This window comes from Platalea leucorodia, assembly GCF_965183815.1.
Source record: "Platalea leucorodia genome assembly, chromosome: 3".
Classification (NCBI taxonomy): Eukaryota; Metazoa; Chordata; class Aves; order Pelecaniformes; family Threskiornithidae; genus Platalea; species Platalea leucorodia.
In genome coordinates, this window is record NC_138825.1 from 58,842,501 (window position 1) to 58,860,912 (window position 18,412).

Below are 18,412 nucleotides of genomic sequence, written 5' to 3' on the forward strand. Positions count from 1 at the left end.
CCCTCCTCTGGACTTGCTCCAACAGCTCCATGCCTTTATTTTGCTGGGGACCCCAGAGCTGAATGCAATACTGCAGGTGGGGTCTCATGAGAGCAGTGTAGAGGGGCAGAACCACCTCCCTCGACCTGCTAGCCACTCTTCTTCTTATGCAGCCCAGGATATGTTGGCTTACTGGGCTGCAGGCACACATGCCGGGTCATGAACTTTTCATCAACCAACACCCCCAAGTCCTTCTCCTCAGGGCTGCTCACAGTCCACTCTCTGCCCAGACTGTATTTGTGCCTGGGATTGCCCCGACCCATGCGCAGGACCTTGCACTTGGCCTTGTTGAACTTCATAAGGTTTGCACCGGCCCACCTCTCCAGCCTGTCAAGGTCTCTCTGGATGGCATCCGTTCCCTCCAGTGTGTTGACCGCACCACACAGCTTGGTGTTGTTGGCAAACTTGCTGAGGGTGCACTTGATCCCACTGTCCATGTCACCAACAGAGATGTTAAACAGTGCCAGTCCCAATATGGACCCCTGAGGAATGCCACTCGTCACTGGTCTCCACTTGGACATCAAGCCATTGACTACAACTCTTTTGAGTGTGACCATCCAGCCAAATCCTTATCCACCAAGTAGTCCATCCATCAAATCCACATCTCTCCAATTTAGAGACAAGGATGTAATGCAGGACAGTGTCAAATGCTTTGCACAAGTCCAGGTAGATGATGTCAGTTGCTCTTCCCTTATCTGCCAATGCTGTAACCCCATTGTAGAAGGCCACCAAATTTGTCAGGCACAATTTGCCCTTAGTGAAGCCATGTTGGCTGTCACCAATCACCTCCTTATTTTCCATGTGCCCTGGCATAGTTCCCAGGAGGATCTGCTCCATGATCTTGCCAGGCACAGAGGCGAGAATGACTGGCCTGTAGTTCCCTGGGTCTTCCTTTTTTCCCTCTTTAAAAATGAGGGTTATGTTTCCCCTTTTCCCATCAGCGGGAACTTCACCAGACTGCCACGACTTCTCAAATACGATGGATAGCATCCATGGTTTAGCAACTTCATCTGCCACTTCCCTCAGGTGCACCTCATCAGGTCCCATGGACTTGGGCACCTTCAGGTTCCTTAGGTGGTCCGAAACCTGATCTTCTCCTGCAGCGGGTGGTTCTTCATTCTCCCAGTCCCTGCTTTTGCCTTCTGCAATTTGGGCAGTGTGGCTTGAGCCTGTGAAGACTGAGGCAAAAAAGTCGAGTACCTCAGCCTTCTCCATATCCCAGGTAAAAGATACACTGCACCTGCTAACGAGCACTCAGTCAACAGGGCTGGACTGGTGCTGCTTCAGAGTAACTAGTAACACAGTCCAAATAGCATACCCAAGTAAAATGAAAACTATGAACTAGATTTTTTAAGAGGAAAAGTTTTGGGAGTGCTTTGCTTCCTGACAACAAATCTAGATCTTTGTTAGTGATCTTCCAGGATGCTTTGAAGTTCTGGAGTTTTTGTATGTATTTTAGAGAGCTTGCAATAGTTTTATATTTAACACAAAATGCCTCAATTGCAGGTGACGATACTATTAGAGATACAAGTACCAAAAACCAAGGTGTCAGAAGAGTACAATGAACAGCAACACTAGGCTATTGACAGCCTTTGTTTGAGTACCAGACATAAAGTTGCTTAATCTTTGGGGTTCTAGTCTTTATAAGAAAAGAAGTTGTTAACAAGTGTACTTACAACAACAGAACGTGAGCCAGCAGCGTGTCCCGGCAGCAAAGAGGGCCAACAACATCCTGGGCTGTGTAAGCAGGAGTATAGCCAGGTGGTTGATGGAAATGATCGTCCCATCTAGACATCCCATCTACTCTAGACTGCATCTAGAGTATCACATCCAGTTGTGCTGCCCCTGACCCCATACAGGAAAGACATTGACAAACTGAAGTGAGTTTAGTGGAGGACCACCAAAATGGTCAGGGCTGGAGCACTGGAGCTGGTTCAGCCTGGGGCAGAGGCAGCTTTGGGGGAGACCTAACAGCAGCCCCACCTGGCACCTATGGGACGGTCAGCAAGAAGATGAAGCCAGGTTCTTCACAGCATGGCATAGCAGCAGGATTATAGACAACAGACAGAAATTGAAACAAAAGGGTTTGGGGTGGGTATAAGGGAAACCTTTTTTCCCATGAGGACAGTCAAGCACTGGAATAGGTTGCGTGGAAAAATTGTGCGGTCTCAGTTGTTGGAAACTAAGACGTTTCTAAGACTCAACTGGATAAAGACCTGAGTAGCCTGACCTGAGCTCACAGCTGAGCTTGCTGTGAGCAGAAAGTCGGGCTGAGACCTATTGAGATCCCTTTCAACTTGGACTGTCCTGTGATCCTAAGATTTATGAAGAATGTGGCAGAAGAGATACTGTCATCTAGTGGAAATTGATGAAGTGTTCTTACCTGAGGTAGTTAAAAAGCTGCAGCAGCAAGATTACAGAATGTAGCAATTCCTGAAAGCAGTAATTAGAAATATTGAATAGTTTCTGTAGAAGATACTGAAGACTTGTGATACAGTTTGGAGGATGGGGCCATGATGTGGATATAGAAATACTTACATGGTTCAAGGCAGTGTCTGAAAGGCAAATGTTCTGAGTCGGCAGACATAAAAAAAAAAAAAAAAAGACAGCTTTTATGATACATAAGCAGTAAGCATCGTGATCTAAAGAAAACTGTGAAGCTTAGTTCTCATTCCATGATATAATGATAGTGAATTGGATAACAAATACAAATAGTGCAGGAAAATATTTCTGATTAATACATAAGTGTCCATCTTTTTTTAAAAATCCCTATTTTTAATAAATTCAGCAGTTCTTCCAATCATTAGTTCTCAAGCTCTTCAGTCTCCATAGTGTCTTGTGGTAATAAGTTGTGCAAATTAATATGCATTACATGAAAAATTCCTTTCTTTCGTCAACATCAAATGTGTGTGTTTTGTGATCTTTCTACATGACCGTATCCTTGTGTTATGGTAAAGAAAGATTTTTTTAATCAACATTTCCTATACATTTCTGTCCTATTCCTTTTATTTTAGTTTCTAAAGAGAATATCCTGATCCTTAAGAAGAATTTTGTTTCCTTTGGAATAAAAAGCTTTTTTCATATCTTTAATCATTCCCATTGCTTTTTCTGAACATACTCTCTTCTTAGGTAATTAAAGTAACAGGCGTAGCATTCATGGAAAGTTCTATACTTTTACCTGAGTGTGTGGTGGGTTAACCTAGGTATCCTAATATTTAATTTGTTTTAATTTCTATTGCTTTGTTGTAGAGAGTATTTTGTTACAATTTATTTTAAAATCAAGATATTTCAGTTCAGATTTTTTGCTTTAATATCTACTATGTTATTTAAAACAAATTTTTAAGAAAATCATGCTGCACATTTGCCTGTCTTGGCTGGAAGTTCTTTGGTTTTCTCTGGCCCCAGTTTAAGTAAATAATTTTTTTGCATATCATAAATTGTTGACTATTTTCCATTTGTTCCTTTTTTCAGATGATTAAATAGTATATAATCTGTTATCTTCCTTTCTACTTTGTCATGGTGGAAGATACATGATGATTAATAATATTTTAAAGACGAGACTGGTTGTTTTTCTAAAACACACTTTTTTTTCAGAGCAGCAGCATTTTGCAAATGCTTTACTTGAAAATTTTCTAAAAATACAAAAAAAAAAAAAAAAGGTGGTGGCCACCTTGGTTTAAAAGGATTAGATAGAGATAGTGAAATTTATTCTGGATTTTAGCATCCTGTCTCACATAAGCTTCATGGTCTATGTTTCTGCTGTTTTCTCAGGGATATATTCAGTCCTGCTTTCATATATATTAGATTATTTCATTGGGAAAATAGTTCTAATAATTCTTGATTGATCAGTCTCTTAGCTTATGCTTTGTTCTTCTTGCTGGACTCCAGTAATTGAGAGTAAATAGAGCATCCTGAGAAAGAAAATGGGCTAGTGAATCATCGTGGCTTGTTACTGGAGACGTTTTTACCTTGGTATTTTAGAATGACTGCCCTGTGTTCTCATGCTCTTGTTTTTTTTTTTTTCTTCTGAGACCAGGGTTTGAGAAGTTATGGTAGTTTTTAGTACAGCGTTAACTCTGCATTTCGGAAAACTTCCAAGGTGTAAAGATGCATGGACATGGGCTTGATAGCACTGCTCTGTCAATGCAGACTTAATGAAAAAAGACAATCTCAGTGACAAATAACGCTTGTTGTATTTCTTCATGCTTGTTCTTTAGTTTTGTCTTCAAGAAAGTAAAATGCTGCTGAAATGCTTCTGGGCTGTTTAAAAATTAATAAACAAAACAGACTTTGTTCAGCGAACTACAGCATAGGCATCTTTACAGATAAACATGAAGTTTATCCAAGTTTTTCTTTTTCCCTGTCAGATACCTTTCTTTTTATCCCTCTGAAGGCTTACTCCTCTTACATGATAACTGCTTGCTTTGGTTTTTTTGCAGACTATGTGAGAAGTTGTTTTCAGGGAGCAGTATATTTGAAGGAATTCAGGCTGTCTGAATGACATGTGTGTGAAAATATAGTAGTTCTTTGTGAAGTAATCAAGCTGTAGGTCTTCTCTTGATATGAGGAGAGCAGTTTGCTGATTGCCAAAGGATTGAATAGTTGGCCTCTTCATAGTAATTTCTTCTAATTAAACGTACCATTACATAAAATTAATCTTTATTTAAGCCTTCCTCCAAACTAGCTGTTATTTACTATGGAAAGAACATGTGGTTGTACTTGTAACAGCAGCCAGAACTCAGGAAAGCCATGGACAAAATGTAATACTTGATGCATTCAAGAGTTTGGTAGCAATAGTAGTATGATTTTCTATTCAGGTTATTTTCCTAACTTTTTTTTATGTTGAGAAATAAGACCATTTGTCTTTTGAAAAGTAAGTATACATAAAGGGATGTATAAGGAGTACTCAGTAATGCTTATTTTGCTTTCTCCTAGAAGCTGATGGACAGGTTTGACTTTGGGGAAGAATCTGAACAAAATGAAGAGCCTAAAAAGGAAACTCCCACTTCCCAACTGTAAGATCAAGCTATGTTTCTTATGGAAAATGCTAAAATTTGCCTGACACTAGTTGAACATTAGGATTAAATAGTAAGGAAAATGTTTCTTTCAGATCATTTAATATAAGTCCGTGTGCCGGAAGTTTTGTTAACTTCATCTTAAAGTTAGCACGTTCTTTGCTGTGTTAGTTATATTCATAGCAGTAATGTGATAATGATGATAACAAGGTAGAACTAGCTAGATTGTCTTCATTATTTTACATTTTTAGTTAAACTTGAAACTCCGTTGTGAAGACCTGTTTACCAACTGTTTAAACCAAGAGAAAACCTGTTGTGTTTTTTTTATTTAAATTATTTCATTTTAGGCCTTTAGTACCAGAATCTGTGAACAACTCACTTTTTCACCAACTAGCTGAACAGCTACAGCAACAAAATTTAGAACATCTCAGACAACAGCTTCTGGAGCAACAGCAGCCTCAAAAGGTAAGAACTCCATCTTGTGGCTGTTGTAATAATTATGTTCTCCACTGATAAAAAAAATTCATACTCTACTTCAGGACAAAAAAATTGTCTTGTTACTGGTGCTTCTCTTATAATGAAAGTCTTTCTCACTAGCTGATCATCTAACAGAAACTTGCAGAGTAAGTAAAATAAGTGAAAGAAAGTGCTTAAAGCAGAAAAAAAATACAAACAAATGTGTGGGGTATACATTCTTCTTCTGTTAGGAAAGAGTACCCTTTAGCTGAGTTGCAGACTGACTGTGCTTTGGTTGTTTAGCTCTATATGGAAGGGGGTGGGGTGGGGTGGTGAAGCTTTTTCCCTGCTGTCAGGACAAAGAAGGTGAGCACTGAAGTGATTGCGCTCCTGCCTGTGAAGGGAGAGCAGCGTGCAAGCTGCTGCTGCAGAAGCATTCAAGAGGACAGACTAGAGATTGGGGATAACTTTAGTTTCCCCTACGAAGCTTTAAGCCTTGGCTAATAAACGTCTCATTCTGTTGAAGAATCTGAGCTAAAGAATAGTCTCACATATTTCCTGAGAAATGATTAATTAAGAACTGATGCTCAAGATAACCCAAGATTCCTTCTTAACTATGTGAATTGGGTCCCCTCTACTCTATATTGAAGTAAATTGGCTTATCTCTTCTGAGGTTAGTCCTCAGTATTTACCTCCTCTTTTCCCCTCCTGATCCCAATTCCTGATCCCATTAGAAAAAAACAAAAACAAACCCAAAACAAAACAAAACAAAACAAAAACAAACAAAAAAACCACACAAAACAAACAGAAGTTTATTCTGTCTTGATACTGACCAGGTATAAAGTGAACTTTCTGGGAAGTATTTGGATCTAGTTTCACAGTAAGATAGAAATCTAAGGGACCACAAACTTAACAAACATCTGCTGGGGATTTTAGTTTAACCTGTGCAAAGGTGCAGTCGCTCAATTTTCAATCAAGGACATAATTTGAGTTTTGAATTCGTGACTTTGAGTTTTCAGTTGTTCAGAAAAATAGTAATCTAATTTTTACTAGATATTATTTTCTTATTCTACTTCTTTATTTTACTATGTTTTATTTTCTTTTCTCATTTAAATGCAGTAACTGAGAAAGTTTGTACAAAATAGCTACAAACAGTAGTTTTTGATGTTAGTGGATATCTAGCAATTTCTATCTTTACACACTAAAAAATGTTGTAAAGGAATATAACTTTGAAGAGTGCATGTGTTTTACGAGCTTTTGATGTGATGTATCTAAAAGTAACTGTCTAATTTGAAAATAAAGATAGTGAATGCGTACTTTATTGTACAATAAGCAGAATTAGAGTTTAAATTAATTTTATCTATGAAATTAAGTTACAGTACATCTATGGGTAGAATGTTCATTCAACTCGTCCCTTATTATTTGATCTTCTATTCTATTCCAAGTGCTCTCCCAGAAGTTTTTTCCTTATTTAATATTAATTATTTCAAAGTGTTGTATTTAAGGATGATACAAAAAATGGAATGGAATGGAGGGACATCTATTTCAGCTTTCACATTAAAGGGAAGTGGGAAAATAAGAGAAACTTGATAAATAGTTTTTCAGAGATATTTGAACAATTGTTTCATGTAGTATTACATTTTGACACAGTAAGCATTTTGTATTATGAGGCTTTTTATGATATATTATCATTTGTTATTTAGGCAAGCCCTGAGGAGAATCAAGAAGGAAATTTTGGTTCAGAGCACTCTGCCTCACCATCACAAGGGAGTAGTCAGCAGCAGTTTTTAGAAGTGGAAACAAATGTGGATGATTCAATGGATATTCAACAACAGGTAAAACTATTTTTAATTTGATTACAGAACTTGAAAGGAAAACATACTAAGATGACTTCAAAATGGGTAATATGGATGTATGCTTTCATATAGTCATATATATTGTGAGTATGTTTATTACATGTTATCGAACATCTGTTATGTCTGACCTCAGGACATGGATATAGATGAAGGACAGGATGTTGCTGAAGAAGAGATTTTTGAACAAGAAGAAAAGAAATCAGCTGTTCGTTCAAGATCAAGAACTCGTTCAAGATCTCGTTCAAGGTTTCATAATTAACTTGTATTAAGTAAATGAAGATTTCCTGAAACAAAGTTGCAATTTGTGATTATCGTTCCCAATTCTGTATTTTGCAAAATTGTCATGAGCAGTTTTTGGCAGTGAAAAAAATGTTCATTTAATATTTGCGTGTTAGACCCAGACTTTCTGTATGACAGTTCATTTTACATATCTACGGTCTACTTTAAATTTTTTAAGACCTGTTCCAGTAACAAAAATAACTAACAACTAGCAGCTGGTCAGGTTTTCTATGCCAGAAAAGTAGATACTGTTATGGAACTCTTTGAATATGTGTTGTTTTGTTTTAAGTTCAAGGTGTAGGTTCTATTCCTCACACTAATGGCATTAAGTTTATTTCCTGAAGCAGTTTGAGTGAATATAACAGAAATGTCTGTATCATGCTTAAAGTTTGTAGTTAAAATACGACTAAATTAGATTTTTGTTGTTGTTGTTGTTTTTAATTCAGCATACTGAAATTAAGTATTTTGTAGGTCACCAAGAAAACGAAGGTCTAGATCACGGTCTGGTTCTCGTAAGCGTAAACACAGAAAACGTTCACGTTCAAGATCAAGAGAAAGGAAGAGAAAGTCGTCTCGGTCATATTCCAGTGAAAGAAGGGCTAGGGAAAGGGAAAAAGAACGTCAGAAAAAGGGATTGCCTCCTATACGGTCAAAAACACTAAGTGGTAAGTGGCAGCTGCTTACTGTTTTAATAATGTAGTATTAAAGGAAAAAAAGGCTTTGTTTTTCATTGAAAGAACAAGATTTAGCTTGAATACTGTTACAAAATACAGTAACCATAATCCTTTTTATAAGTTTCATTTCTGGTGTTTCTTACAACTTGAACAGGTAGGTCATTTCATCTAGAGGAAAGCAAGTATCATACTGTTCTACTGATGATTTTACTCATACTGTTGCACCAATGTTATTACTTCTGAACAGAGAGTAGCAAGGGCTGTCCCTAAGTTACAATCGGCTTTCTCTTTAATGCTGTCTTCTGTGGGGCATTTGAAAATGATCAGTGCTTGATCTGGAAATTGGTATGCTGATAAGACATTCAAGTATCTGGTACACACTTTGGACACTTTGCTGAATATCTTAGATAGGGGCCAGTTTTGTTAAACTTTTAGAGTGCTTTTCAAATAGGTTTTCACAGGAACATAGAGCCGAAGCAGGTGGAAATGTGAAACAAGTGATTTGCTATCGGAAGACAGACGATAATCGTTGTATCTTAAGAAAGCATCCAAAAACTAACTGGATTTCTGCTTCTGCAGAGTGCTGCCGTGTATGGCTGTTGTGTCTACAGAGAATTTATATACTAAAAAGAAGGAAGGTATTAGGGAGAAGAACTTTCTCCACACAGTTGCTTAAATCAAAGGGAATGTATTTTTAGATGAGCAAGCACTCAGTGAAATTGGGTGTAGTCATCTGCTGCTGTATCAGTATATCCTATTGTTGCTCTTAGCAGGACTCTGGATTCTTGGGATGCATAATTCTACTTAATTTACTTTTGCAATGAACTTGTGTTCCCAAATCTCACTTTTTTTAGATAGTTTCTACACAGTTTCTGATGTAGTTTTGCATTTATTTAGTGTTTTAAAACTATATTGTTTATCTGACAAGTTAAGCAGTTCAAAATTCATTTTTGCAAAGGAGAAAGTGTTCTGTTCACATTAATGTTTTACATCATTCAAAGGTGGCTTTAAACTCAGGACTTTACTACAGTTTAGATGTATATTTTTTTCTTCTCTGGCTTTTCACATGAGAAGAAGCAAATCAGTTTTATGGTATAGATTTCTCCCAGTAGTCCACAAAGCAGAGAGCTATAATCAGAATGGATGGGAACTGAGAGGCAGGAATGTTAAGTGACCTGATGAACAACAGCAGCAACTGAGATCCTGTGAAGTGACCCGGCTCATGGAAAAGAGACTTTAAGAAGGCTGACTGAAGTGTGGAAACTTTGGGGTGGTAAATAAATAGGTAATTCACCTGATAATCATTTTACTTCATGAAATTTGTTCAGCGACAGCCACTGTTATCACTTGCTGAGGTCTGAAGAACTGTTTCATAGAGCTTAACGCCATGAGAAACAGAAGGGCCATCTACAAGCATGTGAGGAACAAGTTTTGTCCAAGAGAAATCTTAAGGCTAGTCATTCTCAGTACTACTGAGCACTGCTGTCAGTTGAAAATGTCAGCTGACAGAGGAACGCACAGCACTGCTTTCCAGTTTGGTGCACCAAGATTGATACAGGAAGGACATGCGATGTATCAAGATGATGATGATGAAGAAAGAATGTTTCCTTGGTTCAGGATTGGGCAGGCCCAAGAGATCCAGGTTGTCTGGTTTTGTTCTGCCTTAGATCCTTTAAGATCCTGGGTGGATTACTCAGGGTAGTAAGATATTTGAGGAAAACTACCAATATTGGCCTAATATCTTGCTGATTTACATCACCTTGTCTTAAATGGAAATGACTGCTATGAATTTGTCAAGGCTTGCATACATAGACTGAGTAATATTTGGAAGACAAAAGAATTGGAACCATGTACATAAGTGAGAAGGAAGTTCAAGCTCACATGTCAGTGAGCGTTCATACTTGGCAAGGGGGACGGGTAGGCATTTGGGAGACAAATTGCAGGGATGTGGGCTTGTGGTGGCATTGACAAGAGTCAGAAGTATCATGGACGTCTTCAGCTCAGTGGTGGGCTTCAGCCAAGTTTGTTTTTCTGGGATGTTCCCCAAGGTAAAGTAAAAGTATAGTTTCCATTTCTTTCAAGTGAAAATGCAGTGCATAATACTGCAGTTAAGTTCCTTCTGCAATACACTTCTAGCCAGTTAGAACTTAATCTTGCTTTGTTAAAACTGACTTTAAATCTTACAGGCATCATTTTTATGGAACATGGAATAGAAATGATTATTACTAATCTCTAGAGCAGTTTACCTTAGCTAATAATCTACAGAATTTTATTTTTTCATTTCTTTTAAAGCAGCTATTTTGTTTAAAAGAAAATGAAACAAGAAGAATGAATGCTTGTACTGACTATCTGTTTGGTGTCTTTTAACCTTTTAACATTTTTGTTAATGTACTTAATCTCTATATAGTAAGTAATAGATTTGCTATTCTTGCTTTTGGATGAGTGATTTTTGTGCAACTGTAAAGCCTTTTGTATCCATGCTGTAGAGTATTTTATAAGCTAACATTCTAGTATTTTGATTGACATAAATGTGTCTCTTGACAGTTTGCAGTACTACTCTTTGGGTAGGTCAAGTAGACAAGAAGGCTACACAGCAAGATTTAACTAACTTGTTTGAAGAATTTGGACAAATAGAGTCTATTAATGTAAGTAAGCATGTTATGCATTTTCAGGGATTACAGACTAGCAATTTAAACATGCTTATGCCTCTGAATTCCTTTTAGCAGCTTAAGCTTGTATTTAGGAGACTGGTTTTTTCTCACTGTTTAAAAGCTGTGGCTATGATGTTTGTTGGTTTCCATGTACTGTCTTTTGAAGTGCTAAAGACAGTGTACTTCATGGTAAAATGGCTTTTCCCAAGCACTAACAATTTACACAATTTTTTAAACCAGGGTCTTAACAAATGAAAAGTTATGTCTTTTCTCTTTTTATGATGTGGCATGGAGCAGACATCATTTTTCCTTGGACTAATGGACACAAACTGATGTGAATCCACATTGCTCTTAGTTACGTTCCATACAGAGGGTTCCTTAAGTGGAATCAATGTGGATAAAACATTTAGAAGAAAAGAAATTGTACTGTAAACAAGTGTTTGTTCTAAAATGTGACAATTAAAAATATGCTTATAATTTCTCATGATTTCTCATAGTTTCTCATGATTTAGAGTCATTTAGAGTAGAAGTTTAGAGTCATGCTTCAGTGTTACCTATAATTAAGCTTCAAGAGAAAGTATTTTTCTCCTAAAATAACATATCTACATGAGAGGAATTTGGATTTTTGTCTCTTGCTCCAGCAGTTTTAAAGTGCTTCTCATGCAATTTCATTCATTTTAGATAATATTTTTACCATTTTTTTATCACGTTAATATATTCAGGTATATAATTAATAAGGAACATTTTTTGTGGCATTACAGAATCTTTTAAAAGTCTTCACAAGTCAAAAAACCCATAGCCTGACATTTAAGCCTCATTTTGATTTGCAGGAACTAGCAATGAAGAAAGTTCAAAGGAAAGTAATGTAACAACCGTAATGTCCTGGTGCCTGTTACATTTCAGAGGCAAACCATATGGTAAATAGTTCGTCCTATGCATTCCACAAAGCTTTAAGTACCTAGGATAACATTGTTCTATATTTTAAACATACTTTTGTAACAGCTGCATTAAAATCGGACATCTTAAATATTTTTGTTCATTATGTTACTGTGTGCTCCTAAACAACATAAAAGCATACCTATTTTTTATAACTTTTGACTAAAACGAAAATAAGCAGTTGTCATACATGATTTGCAAACTTTCAAAGATTACATGCCACATCATACTTTTCTTTCCTAAATAAAACATTAAAGTTAGTGGAAGTCACACTTCAGGAATGAGGACTCTACCCTTCAAAAATGCAAGATACTTTTAATCACTAGTTTGCAACTCTGTGAAAGGTAGTTGCTCAGCTCATAGTGAATTTGGAGCTTAATAAGAGGTAGCAACCTCTGCTTTTCTGAAGTTGTCATAGTATAGTTCCCAGTTCTTGTCTGCTCCATGTTGTTCAAATCTTTCATGTCATTTTTGGCACCCATTCTTCAGCTTTGCTGCTGCTTCTTGAAATTGTTATAACTGAAGTACCCTACAAATATCACTCTTAAGTTTTGCTGATGCTCAAAATTGTTAATATTGCTGATTAAGGTAATGATTGTTTACAGTGTAAGCCTTTCCTTTTTTAATATTAGTATTGACTTAGTGTAGTTATGTAATCTGAAGTACTGGTTTTCCTACTTTTTAAGACCATTGCTTTTTTTCCATAGATGATTCCCCCAAGAGGTTGTGCTTATGTCTGTATGGTTCATAGACAAGATGCATATCGTGCTCTTCAGAAACTTAGTTCTGGGTCCTATAAAATTGGGTCTAAAATTATTAAGGTAAGTTGATTTTAATCTAAGGCTGCTGTCCATTTCAAATACAGTACAGTTTTAATATGATGATTTGTCATTTAGCAGCTGTTCATTCAAATGTACAATATGGAGAAGAAGAATGAAGCAATAAGGTGTAAATTGTTTTCTTTCCTCTCTGTAAAATGCAGCTTTTAACAAGTTATAAAGGAAGATAGGAAAATGAAATTATGACTTGATTCTTAGGAAATACTTGGAGAACATTTTATGTATGTGCTAGTGATAAGAGTACAAGACTTAAACAACCTAGTGCTGTGGGTTTTTTCTGCTTTCTTTGATGCTTTAGGATGAGTCCTTGAAATACTCTATTTTTAATTTCCCCATATATATGTTAGAATTAATGTAGGACAAATTTAAGCTTTTTGATGTAATTGATCTTTCACATACCTGTTGTTGCAGGGGCCAAGTATACTTCCTACGGGTTCATTTAAAATGAAAAACTTGTTAAAACTTTAATGAATAGATACTGAAGATTGATCTGCGACAGAAACATGAAGGAAATGATCTGAAATATTCTGTTCACAGGTTATATGACTTAACCAGATTCTCTGGTTGGATTTTATTTTCAGATTGCCTGGGCTTTGAATAAAGGTGTGAAAACAGAATACAAGCAATTCTGGGATGTGGATCTGGGAGTTTCATATATTCCTTGGGAGAAAGTAAAATTGGATGACTTGGAGGGCTTTGCTGAAGGTGGCATGATTGACCAGGAGACAGTAAATACAGGTATGAACATTAACAATGATTCTTCTAGTAAGAATATGTGTTTATTTTGGTAATGGCAAATGCTCAGAACATTTATTGTTTAAGTTAATACATACTCTTTTACAATTTACATAAATTTTACTAACTACTTTTTTACAGTATAAATGGCACTGACATGACGTCTAGATTGTCTTTTTAGATGAGTAACTAATTGATTGTCATGACAATGAGGAATTAGTGACAAAGGGGAATTAATTTAAGCAAGTTAATAAAGGTTAGCATTTTTTAAAACGGTTATGAATTTTCTGTGTACTCATTTCCAAGCACATAAAATACTAATTTGTGTAGAAATTATGATCTGCTTGTGATTGTGAAGAGTCTTGTATTCAGGTATAAGACTTAAGCTGGAATTAGAACTTGTCCAAATAGGCACGGGTTAGCTGAACCTTAAGGTATTTCCTCCATAAAGTCAAAGAGATAGGAAAGCAAGTAATGTTAGACCTTACTCTGAAACCCAGTTAATTGAGAGGTTTGTTAGATTTGTAAAAGATTCATGAGTACTGTTTTTTGTTGAAATGGATCTAGCACCAAATAACTGGACTATACTAAAGAAAGCAGTAGATTAAGACCGTTTTATAATAGCGACAATAATTTTTCATGTCAAAATGCAGTCTTGCTTTGAGTAAAAATTGAACATAAAAGACAGAAAAATTAAAACATGAAACATTACTGAAATACATTCACTATGTTATACTTGAAATACAAAACTTTTTGAGGAAGTGACAGAAGGAAGAAATGGGGGTTGGGGTGAGGTTTGTTTAACATGAGGATTCTCTGTCATTGTACAGTAGCCAGCTGGTAACGTAGATATGTTGACAACAGCAGTTTTTAGAAAACTGGAGCATACTTTGTCTTACAAATTATAAACAGAATGATTGGTGAAAAAACTTGGGAAGTTTTGAAAAATCAATTTGTATACAGGCATAATTAAACAGAGTATTGCAGGTGATTAAAGATATTTTACTTTCTTTAAAATATATAATAATAAGTAATTGCACTTGCTTCTTTTCATGATAAGTTTGGGGTTTATTTGTAATGACTCTATATAGACACCAGATTAAAATTTATTGTTTAAGAAGGAAGAGGACGTTTTAGTATTTAAACAAAAGTAACACATTAATTTTCTTGTTATATTAAAAATATACCTTTTTCTAAAGAATGGGAAACAGCCAGAAGCTCAGAAGCTGCTAAAGAAAATATTCAAACTACGCAGAGTGCTGCAGTTGATAAGAGTACAGTTATTACAACACAGACAGAAGCTTACACGCAACCAGTCACTATGCTGCAGGTTTGTATTGGTCCGAGTTTGCAAAAACCCCACAGAGCTGGAAGGCAAACTTTTTATTCAGTACAGATAAACTGTAATGCTGAGTGAAAGTACCGAAGTCAAAAATACTTAAGTCCTGCGTCCATGTGTGTTTATCTCTGAAATATTTTAGAGCAGAATCAGTTGCTGTGGTTGAGCAAAATCTTTAGTTTCGTGCAGAACATATCTCAAACTTGTGTAAAATCGCAAATGAAGGCTTAAATGTTGAAGACAGAGCAATTGTAAAAAAAAAAAATACTGACACGTTAGGTTTTTAAGGAGGAATTAAAATGAGCTTACAGGAAGTATTTTGATTATAGAGCAAAGTATCTTTCTGTAAGCTAAGCAATGCAATAATATTTTTTTTTCACTTGTGCTTGTTTCTTCTCTATCTATGTACTTTTCCCCATATCGGCTCTGAATATAAGTTTTTTTTCTCAGTAATTTCGAGCAGGATTTCATAGGAACAGTCTCATCTTTAAAAGATCTGATTATGTAAGTAGTGTGCTGTTGCACTCTATATGCAGTAATTCAAGAGAGTCTTTGAGTCTCTGCTGTATTTTTTTCCTTCTGCTAAAAAAGAGAGTTTTTATTAACATCCAATCAGTAACAAGGTATTGTGGAAGGCTAGAAGAACAGAGTGTAATTTTTGTTGACTATACTGCACTACACATGTTTATCAAGTATAAATACAAATGCTTTTTCTCGGACTCTTTAAGTCCTTTTTATAATGACCATTTGAAATTGTAAAATGAGAAGCAGTTGCTTAATACAGATTTTTTTTATTTGTATTACTACTGTTTTATCTTTCTTAACATGTATAGACATTCCCAATACTTGAGCTGACATAAAATTACTATGAAAGTTAACATATTTGCATTTAATTGCATTGAATTTTGAGCTTTTTCTCTTTTCACAAGAATTGCCTTCAGTCTTCTTATTTCAACTGTCTCCTAGTGTACACTGTAATCAGTATATATTTAAATATACATATATATTGCTTTTATTCTGCTGCTAATTACTTGTAATTATGCTGCACTGTATCAAAACATGTAGCTCAAACAGAAGTTTGAGAAATATTATGTAATTTTCAGGATTTCATCAGGATTATTAGCTTTATAATTACATACACTAAACTTGACTTTCCAGTACTGTTCTAAAATACATAATTTTTTCTAATGAGACTAGAATCACTGTTTTCTAAGTGCTCTCAAATTGCCACACTATCTACATTTTCCTTCCTCTTCTCTCTCTTCCTTTCTGCATTCACCTCTCTCCCTTAGGTACATTTTTATTCTTGAATAAGTATAGTGTTTAATGGTGTATTTTTCTGTTCTTTTTAGAATAAAGATAGCATAGGATTCTTCCAGTGTTCTTGACTACCTGTAGTGTAGGTACCATGTCAGAACACAATCTAATGCATCAGGGTGTTCAGAGTATATGCAAAGCCTTTGGTATATTTAGTGCTTAACATGAATTGCAGACGAATCAATTTATCCATCTTTTAATGTCATTGAATACTGTTAAGTATTGAAGTTGCTTGTTTTTTCTTTCCATGAAAAAAGATTCCAGTAGCTCCAGCTGTGCCTGCTGTTAGCTTGGTTCCACCTGCGTTTCCTGTCACAATGTCTGTCCCTCCTCCTGGTTATAGCGCAATTCCTCCTCCACCCTTCTTGCGAGCCAGTTTCAACCCTTCACAGCCACCTCCAGGTAAGTTAGTAAAAATGAACTTGAGTATGTAATGAGCATACTCAGTTTGTGTGCTTCTGTGTACATTGTGCTTTGTATAGTTTTCCATCAGCTACTGGTTACTGTTTGAGCCAGTTGACCTTTGAATCTTTAATTTTAATCTAGTATAGAATTTCTTATGTCTAACTTAACATTTTTACCAGTGTATTCTGTTGAGAATAGGAATTATAGCAGAATTTTTTTTGAAAAATGAAAATTTAAAAATCCTTTGGATTAATCTCCTTTCTTTGGAAAATTTTGAAACTCTTAATTTTCTTCTTTGGATATTGCTGGCAGAAATTACTTTTAAAGATGCACATGCAGATCATCTACAGTAAAGATGGGGTTGTTTTTGAAAACAATAACCACCATTGCCTCTTCCCATACATTTGTTGTTTGCTAGTCTTCAGTGATGCAGCTTTTCGGGATGAATAATGTAGGCAAGCTTTTACTGCAAAACTTTGTTTCCCTTGTAATAATTTGTCATTTTTTTCCATATAGGTTATATGCCTCCCCCAGTTCCACCTGTTGTCCCACCACCTGTTGTCCCGCCACCTGTTGTCCCACCAGTTGTTCCAACACGTAAGTTTGATTCTTCTAATAATTGTTTGTGTGTTATGAAAAGCTTAGTTGTTTGATACACTACTTGTTATTTAATTAAAAGCAAGTTAATCCTGTGTAATGGAAAACAGCAACATGGAAGTTACTGGTTTAAGCAGGTATTGAGAAAAAGATTTACAGAGCTTTTCAAGTTGACTGAAAAATGATATTTACCACGGAGTTACTGGGGAAAAAAAATTATGGCAAATTAATTATTTATTATTTGCATGCATAGTTCAATATTTGAACCCGGCTGTAACAGATGTGTCTGTTACTTGAGCTATTTGGTGTTAGTCACTGAATAATTTATAATAATTTATTTTTGTTTAGCCTTTTAACTGTATTCATTTAACATTTAAAAATATCTGTTGAAGGGTACTGATTGCTTAGGTTGCCTGCAGTTCATGGTCTCTACAAAAAAATGAAATATTACAGTGCTGATTGAGGATAAGAAGTTATTATCAAAAAATGTAACACTTAGGGTAATTGATTTCACTTATTTTGATTTATCAGCGTGACCTCTGCCAAACTAATCTTGAAGGCTTGAATATATGATTACTGTGATACACTTCTGTTATTTCTCTACAGCTTTAGTACAGCCTCCATTACCAATTGCACAAGAGACGATGAAGGATGTTCCTTTTACTAGCCTTGTTCTACCAGTTGGCACAGTTACTAGCAACCTGGCTACTCCAACGTTATCTGCTGGAAGCGGTTTTAATCCTCTGCCAATCAACAAACCAGAATCAGATGAAAAGGGATCACATCTTACAGACCTTCAGATTTCTTCCAGTGAAAACGGTAGATCTGGTAAGACATGTCTTTTATTGTCTAATATGATCACATACAGGAAACATCATACTTTTGGTTTTTTTTTTTTTCAGATTGTAGTCCATTGCACTAATAACTACAGAGTAGGAAGTTTTAGTCTGGGTATCATTTTCAGTTTAAGCTGGAGGAGTGGTGGGAACCATCTTTGTCATCACTGATCATTGATTTCCAGCAGCTTATGCTCAGGCATGTTTTCTTCATAGACTTGAGAAGTAAAGCTGAGACTGGGAGCCCTTTAGAAAACTTCTTAAAAGTGCATTCTTACTACACAAGCGGCAATGGAAAGGAGCAGGGGAGGGTAGGATAGTATAATATTTATAGAATTACATCAAAGATTTTAATACTGCCCTTGCATAAATTGGGTGATGGCTGTGGGGTTTGTCAATTTTAAGCTGCTGTACATTCTTTACTATGTAGAGATGCTC

The 18,412-nt window shown here is 35.9% G+C and overlaps 1 protein-coding gene across 5 annotated transcripts in view; it reads left to right on the plus strand.

The window, feature by feature from the left end:
• Positions 1–18,412, plus strand: part of SCAF8 (SR-related CTD associated factor 8) — a 102,874-nt gene that overhangs the window by 41,874 nt on the left and 42,588 nt on the right. For 4 of the 5 annotated variants that reach the window (XM_082306800.1, XM_082306801.1, XM_082306799.1 and 1 more), the window contains exons 8-19: positions 4,975–5,054; positions 5,402–5,519; positions 7,214–7,345; positions 7,500–7,612; positions 8,117–8,310; positions 10,864–10,964; positions 12,614–12,727; positions 13,327–13,483; positions 14,680–14,810; positions 16,394–16,538; positions 17,058–17,138; positions 17,745–17,966. In XM_082306800.1, the coding sequence (XP_082162926.1) occupies positions 4,975–5,054; positions 5,402–5,519; positions 7,214–7,345; positions 7,500–7,612; positions 8,117–8,310; positions 10,864–10,964; positions 12,614–12,727; positions 13,327–13,483; positions 14,680–14,810; positions 16,394–16,538; positions 17,058–17,138; positions 17,745–17,966 (1,588 nt within the window). The remainder of the gene's footprint in view (positions 1–4,974; positions 5,055–5,401; positions 5,520–7,213; positions 7,346–7,499; positions 7,613–8,116; positions 8,311–10,863; positions 10,965–12,613; positions 12,728–13,326; positions 13,484–14,679; positions 14,811–16,393; positions 16,539–17,057; positions 17,139–17,744; positions 17,967–18,412) is intronic. The other variant, XM_082306802.1, reaches the window with a different exon arrangement.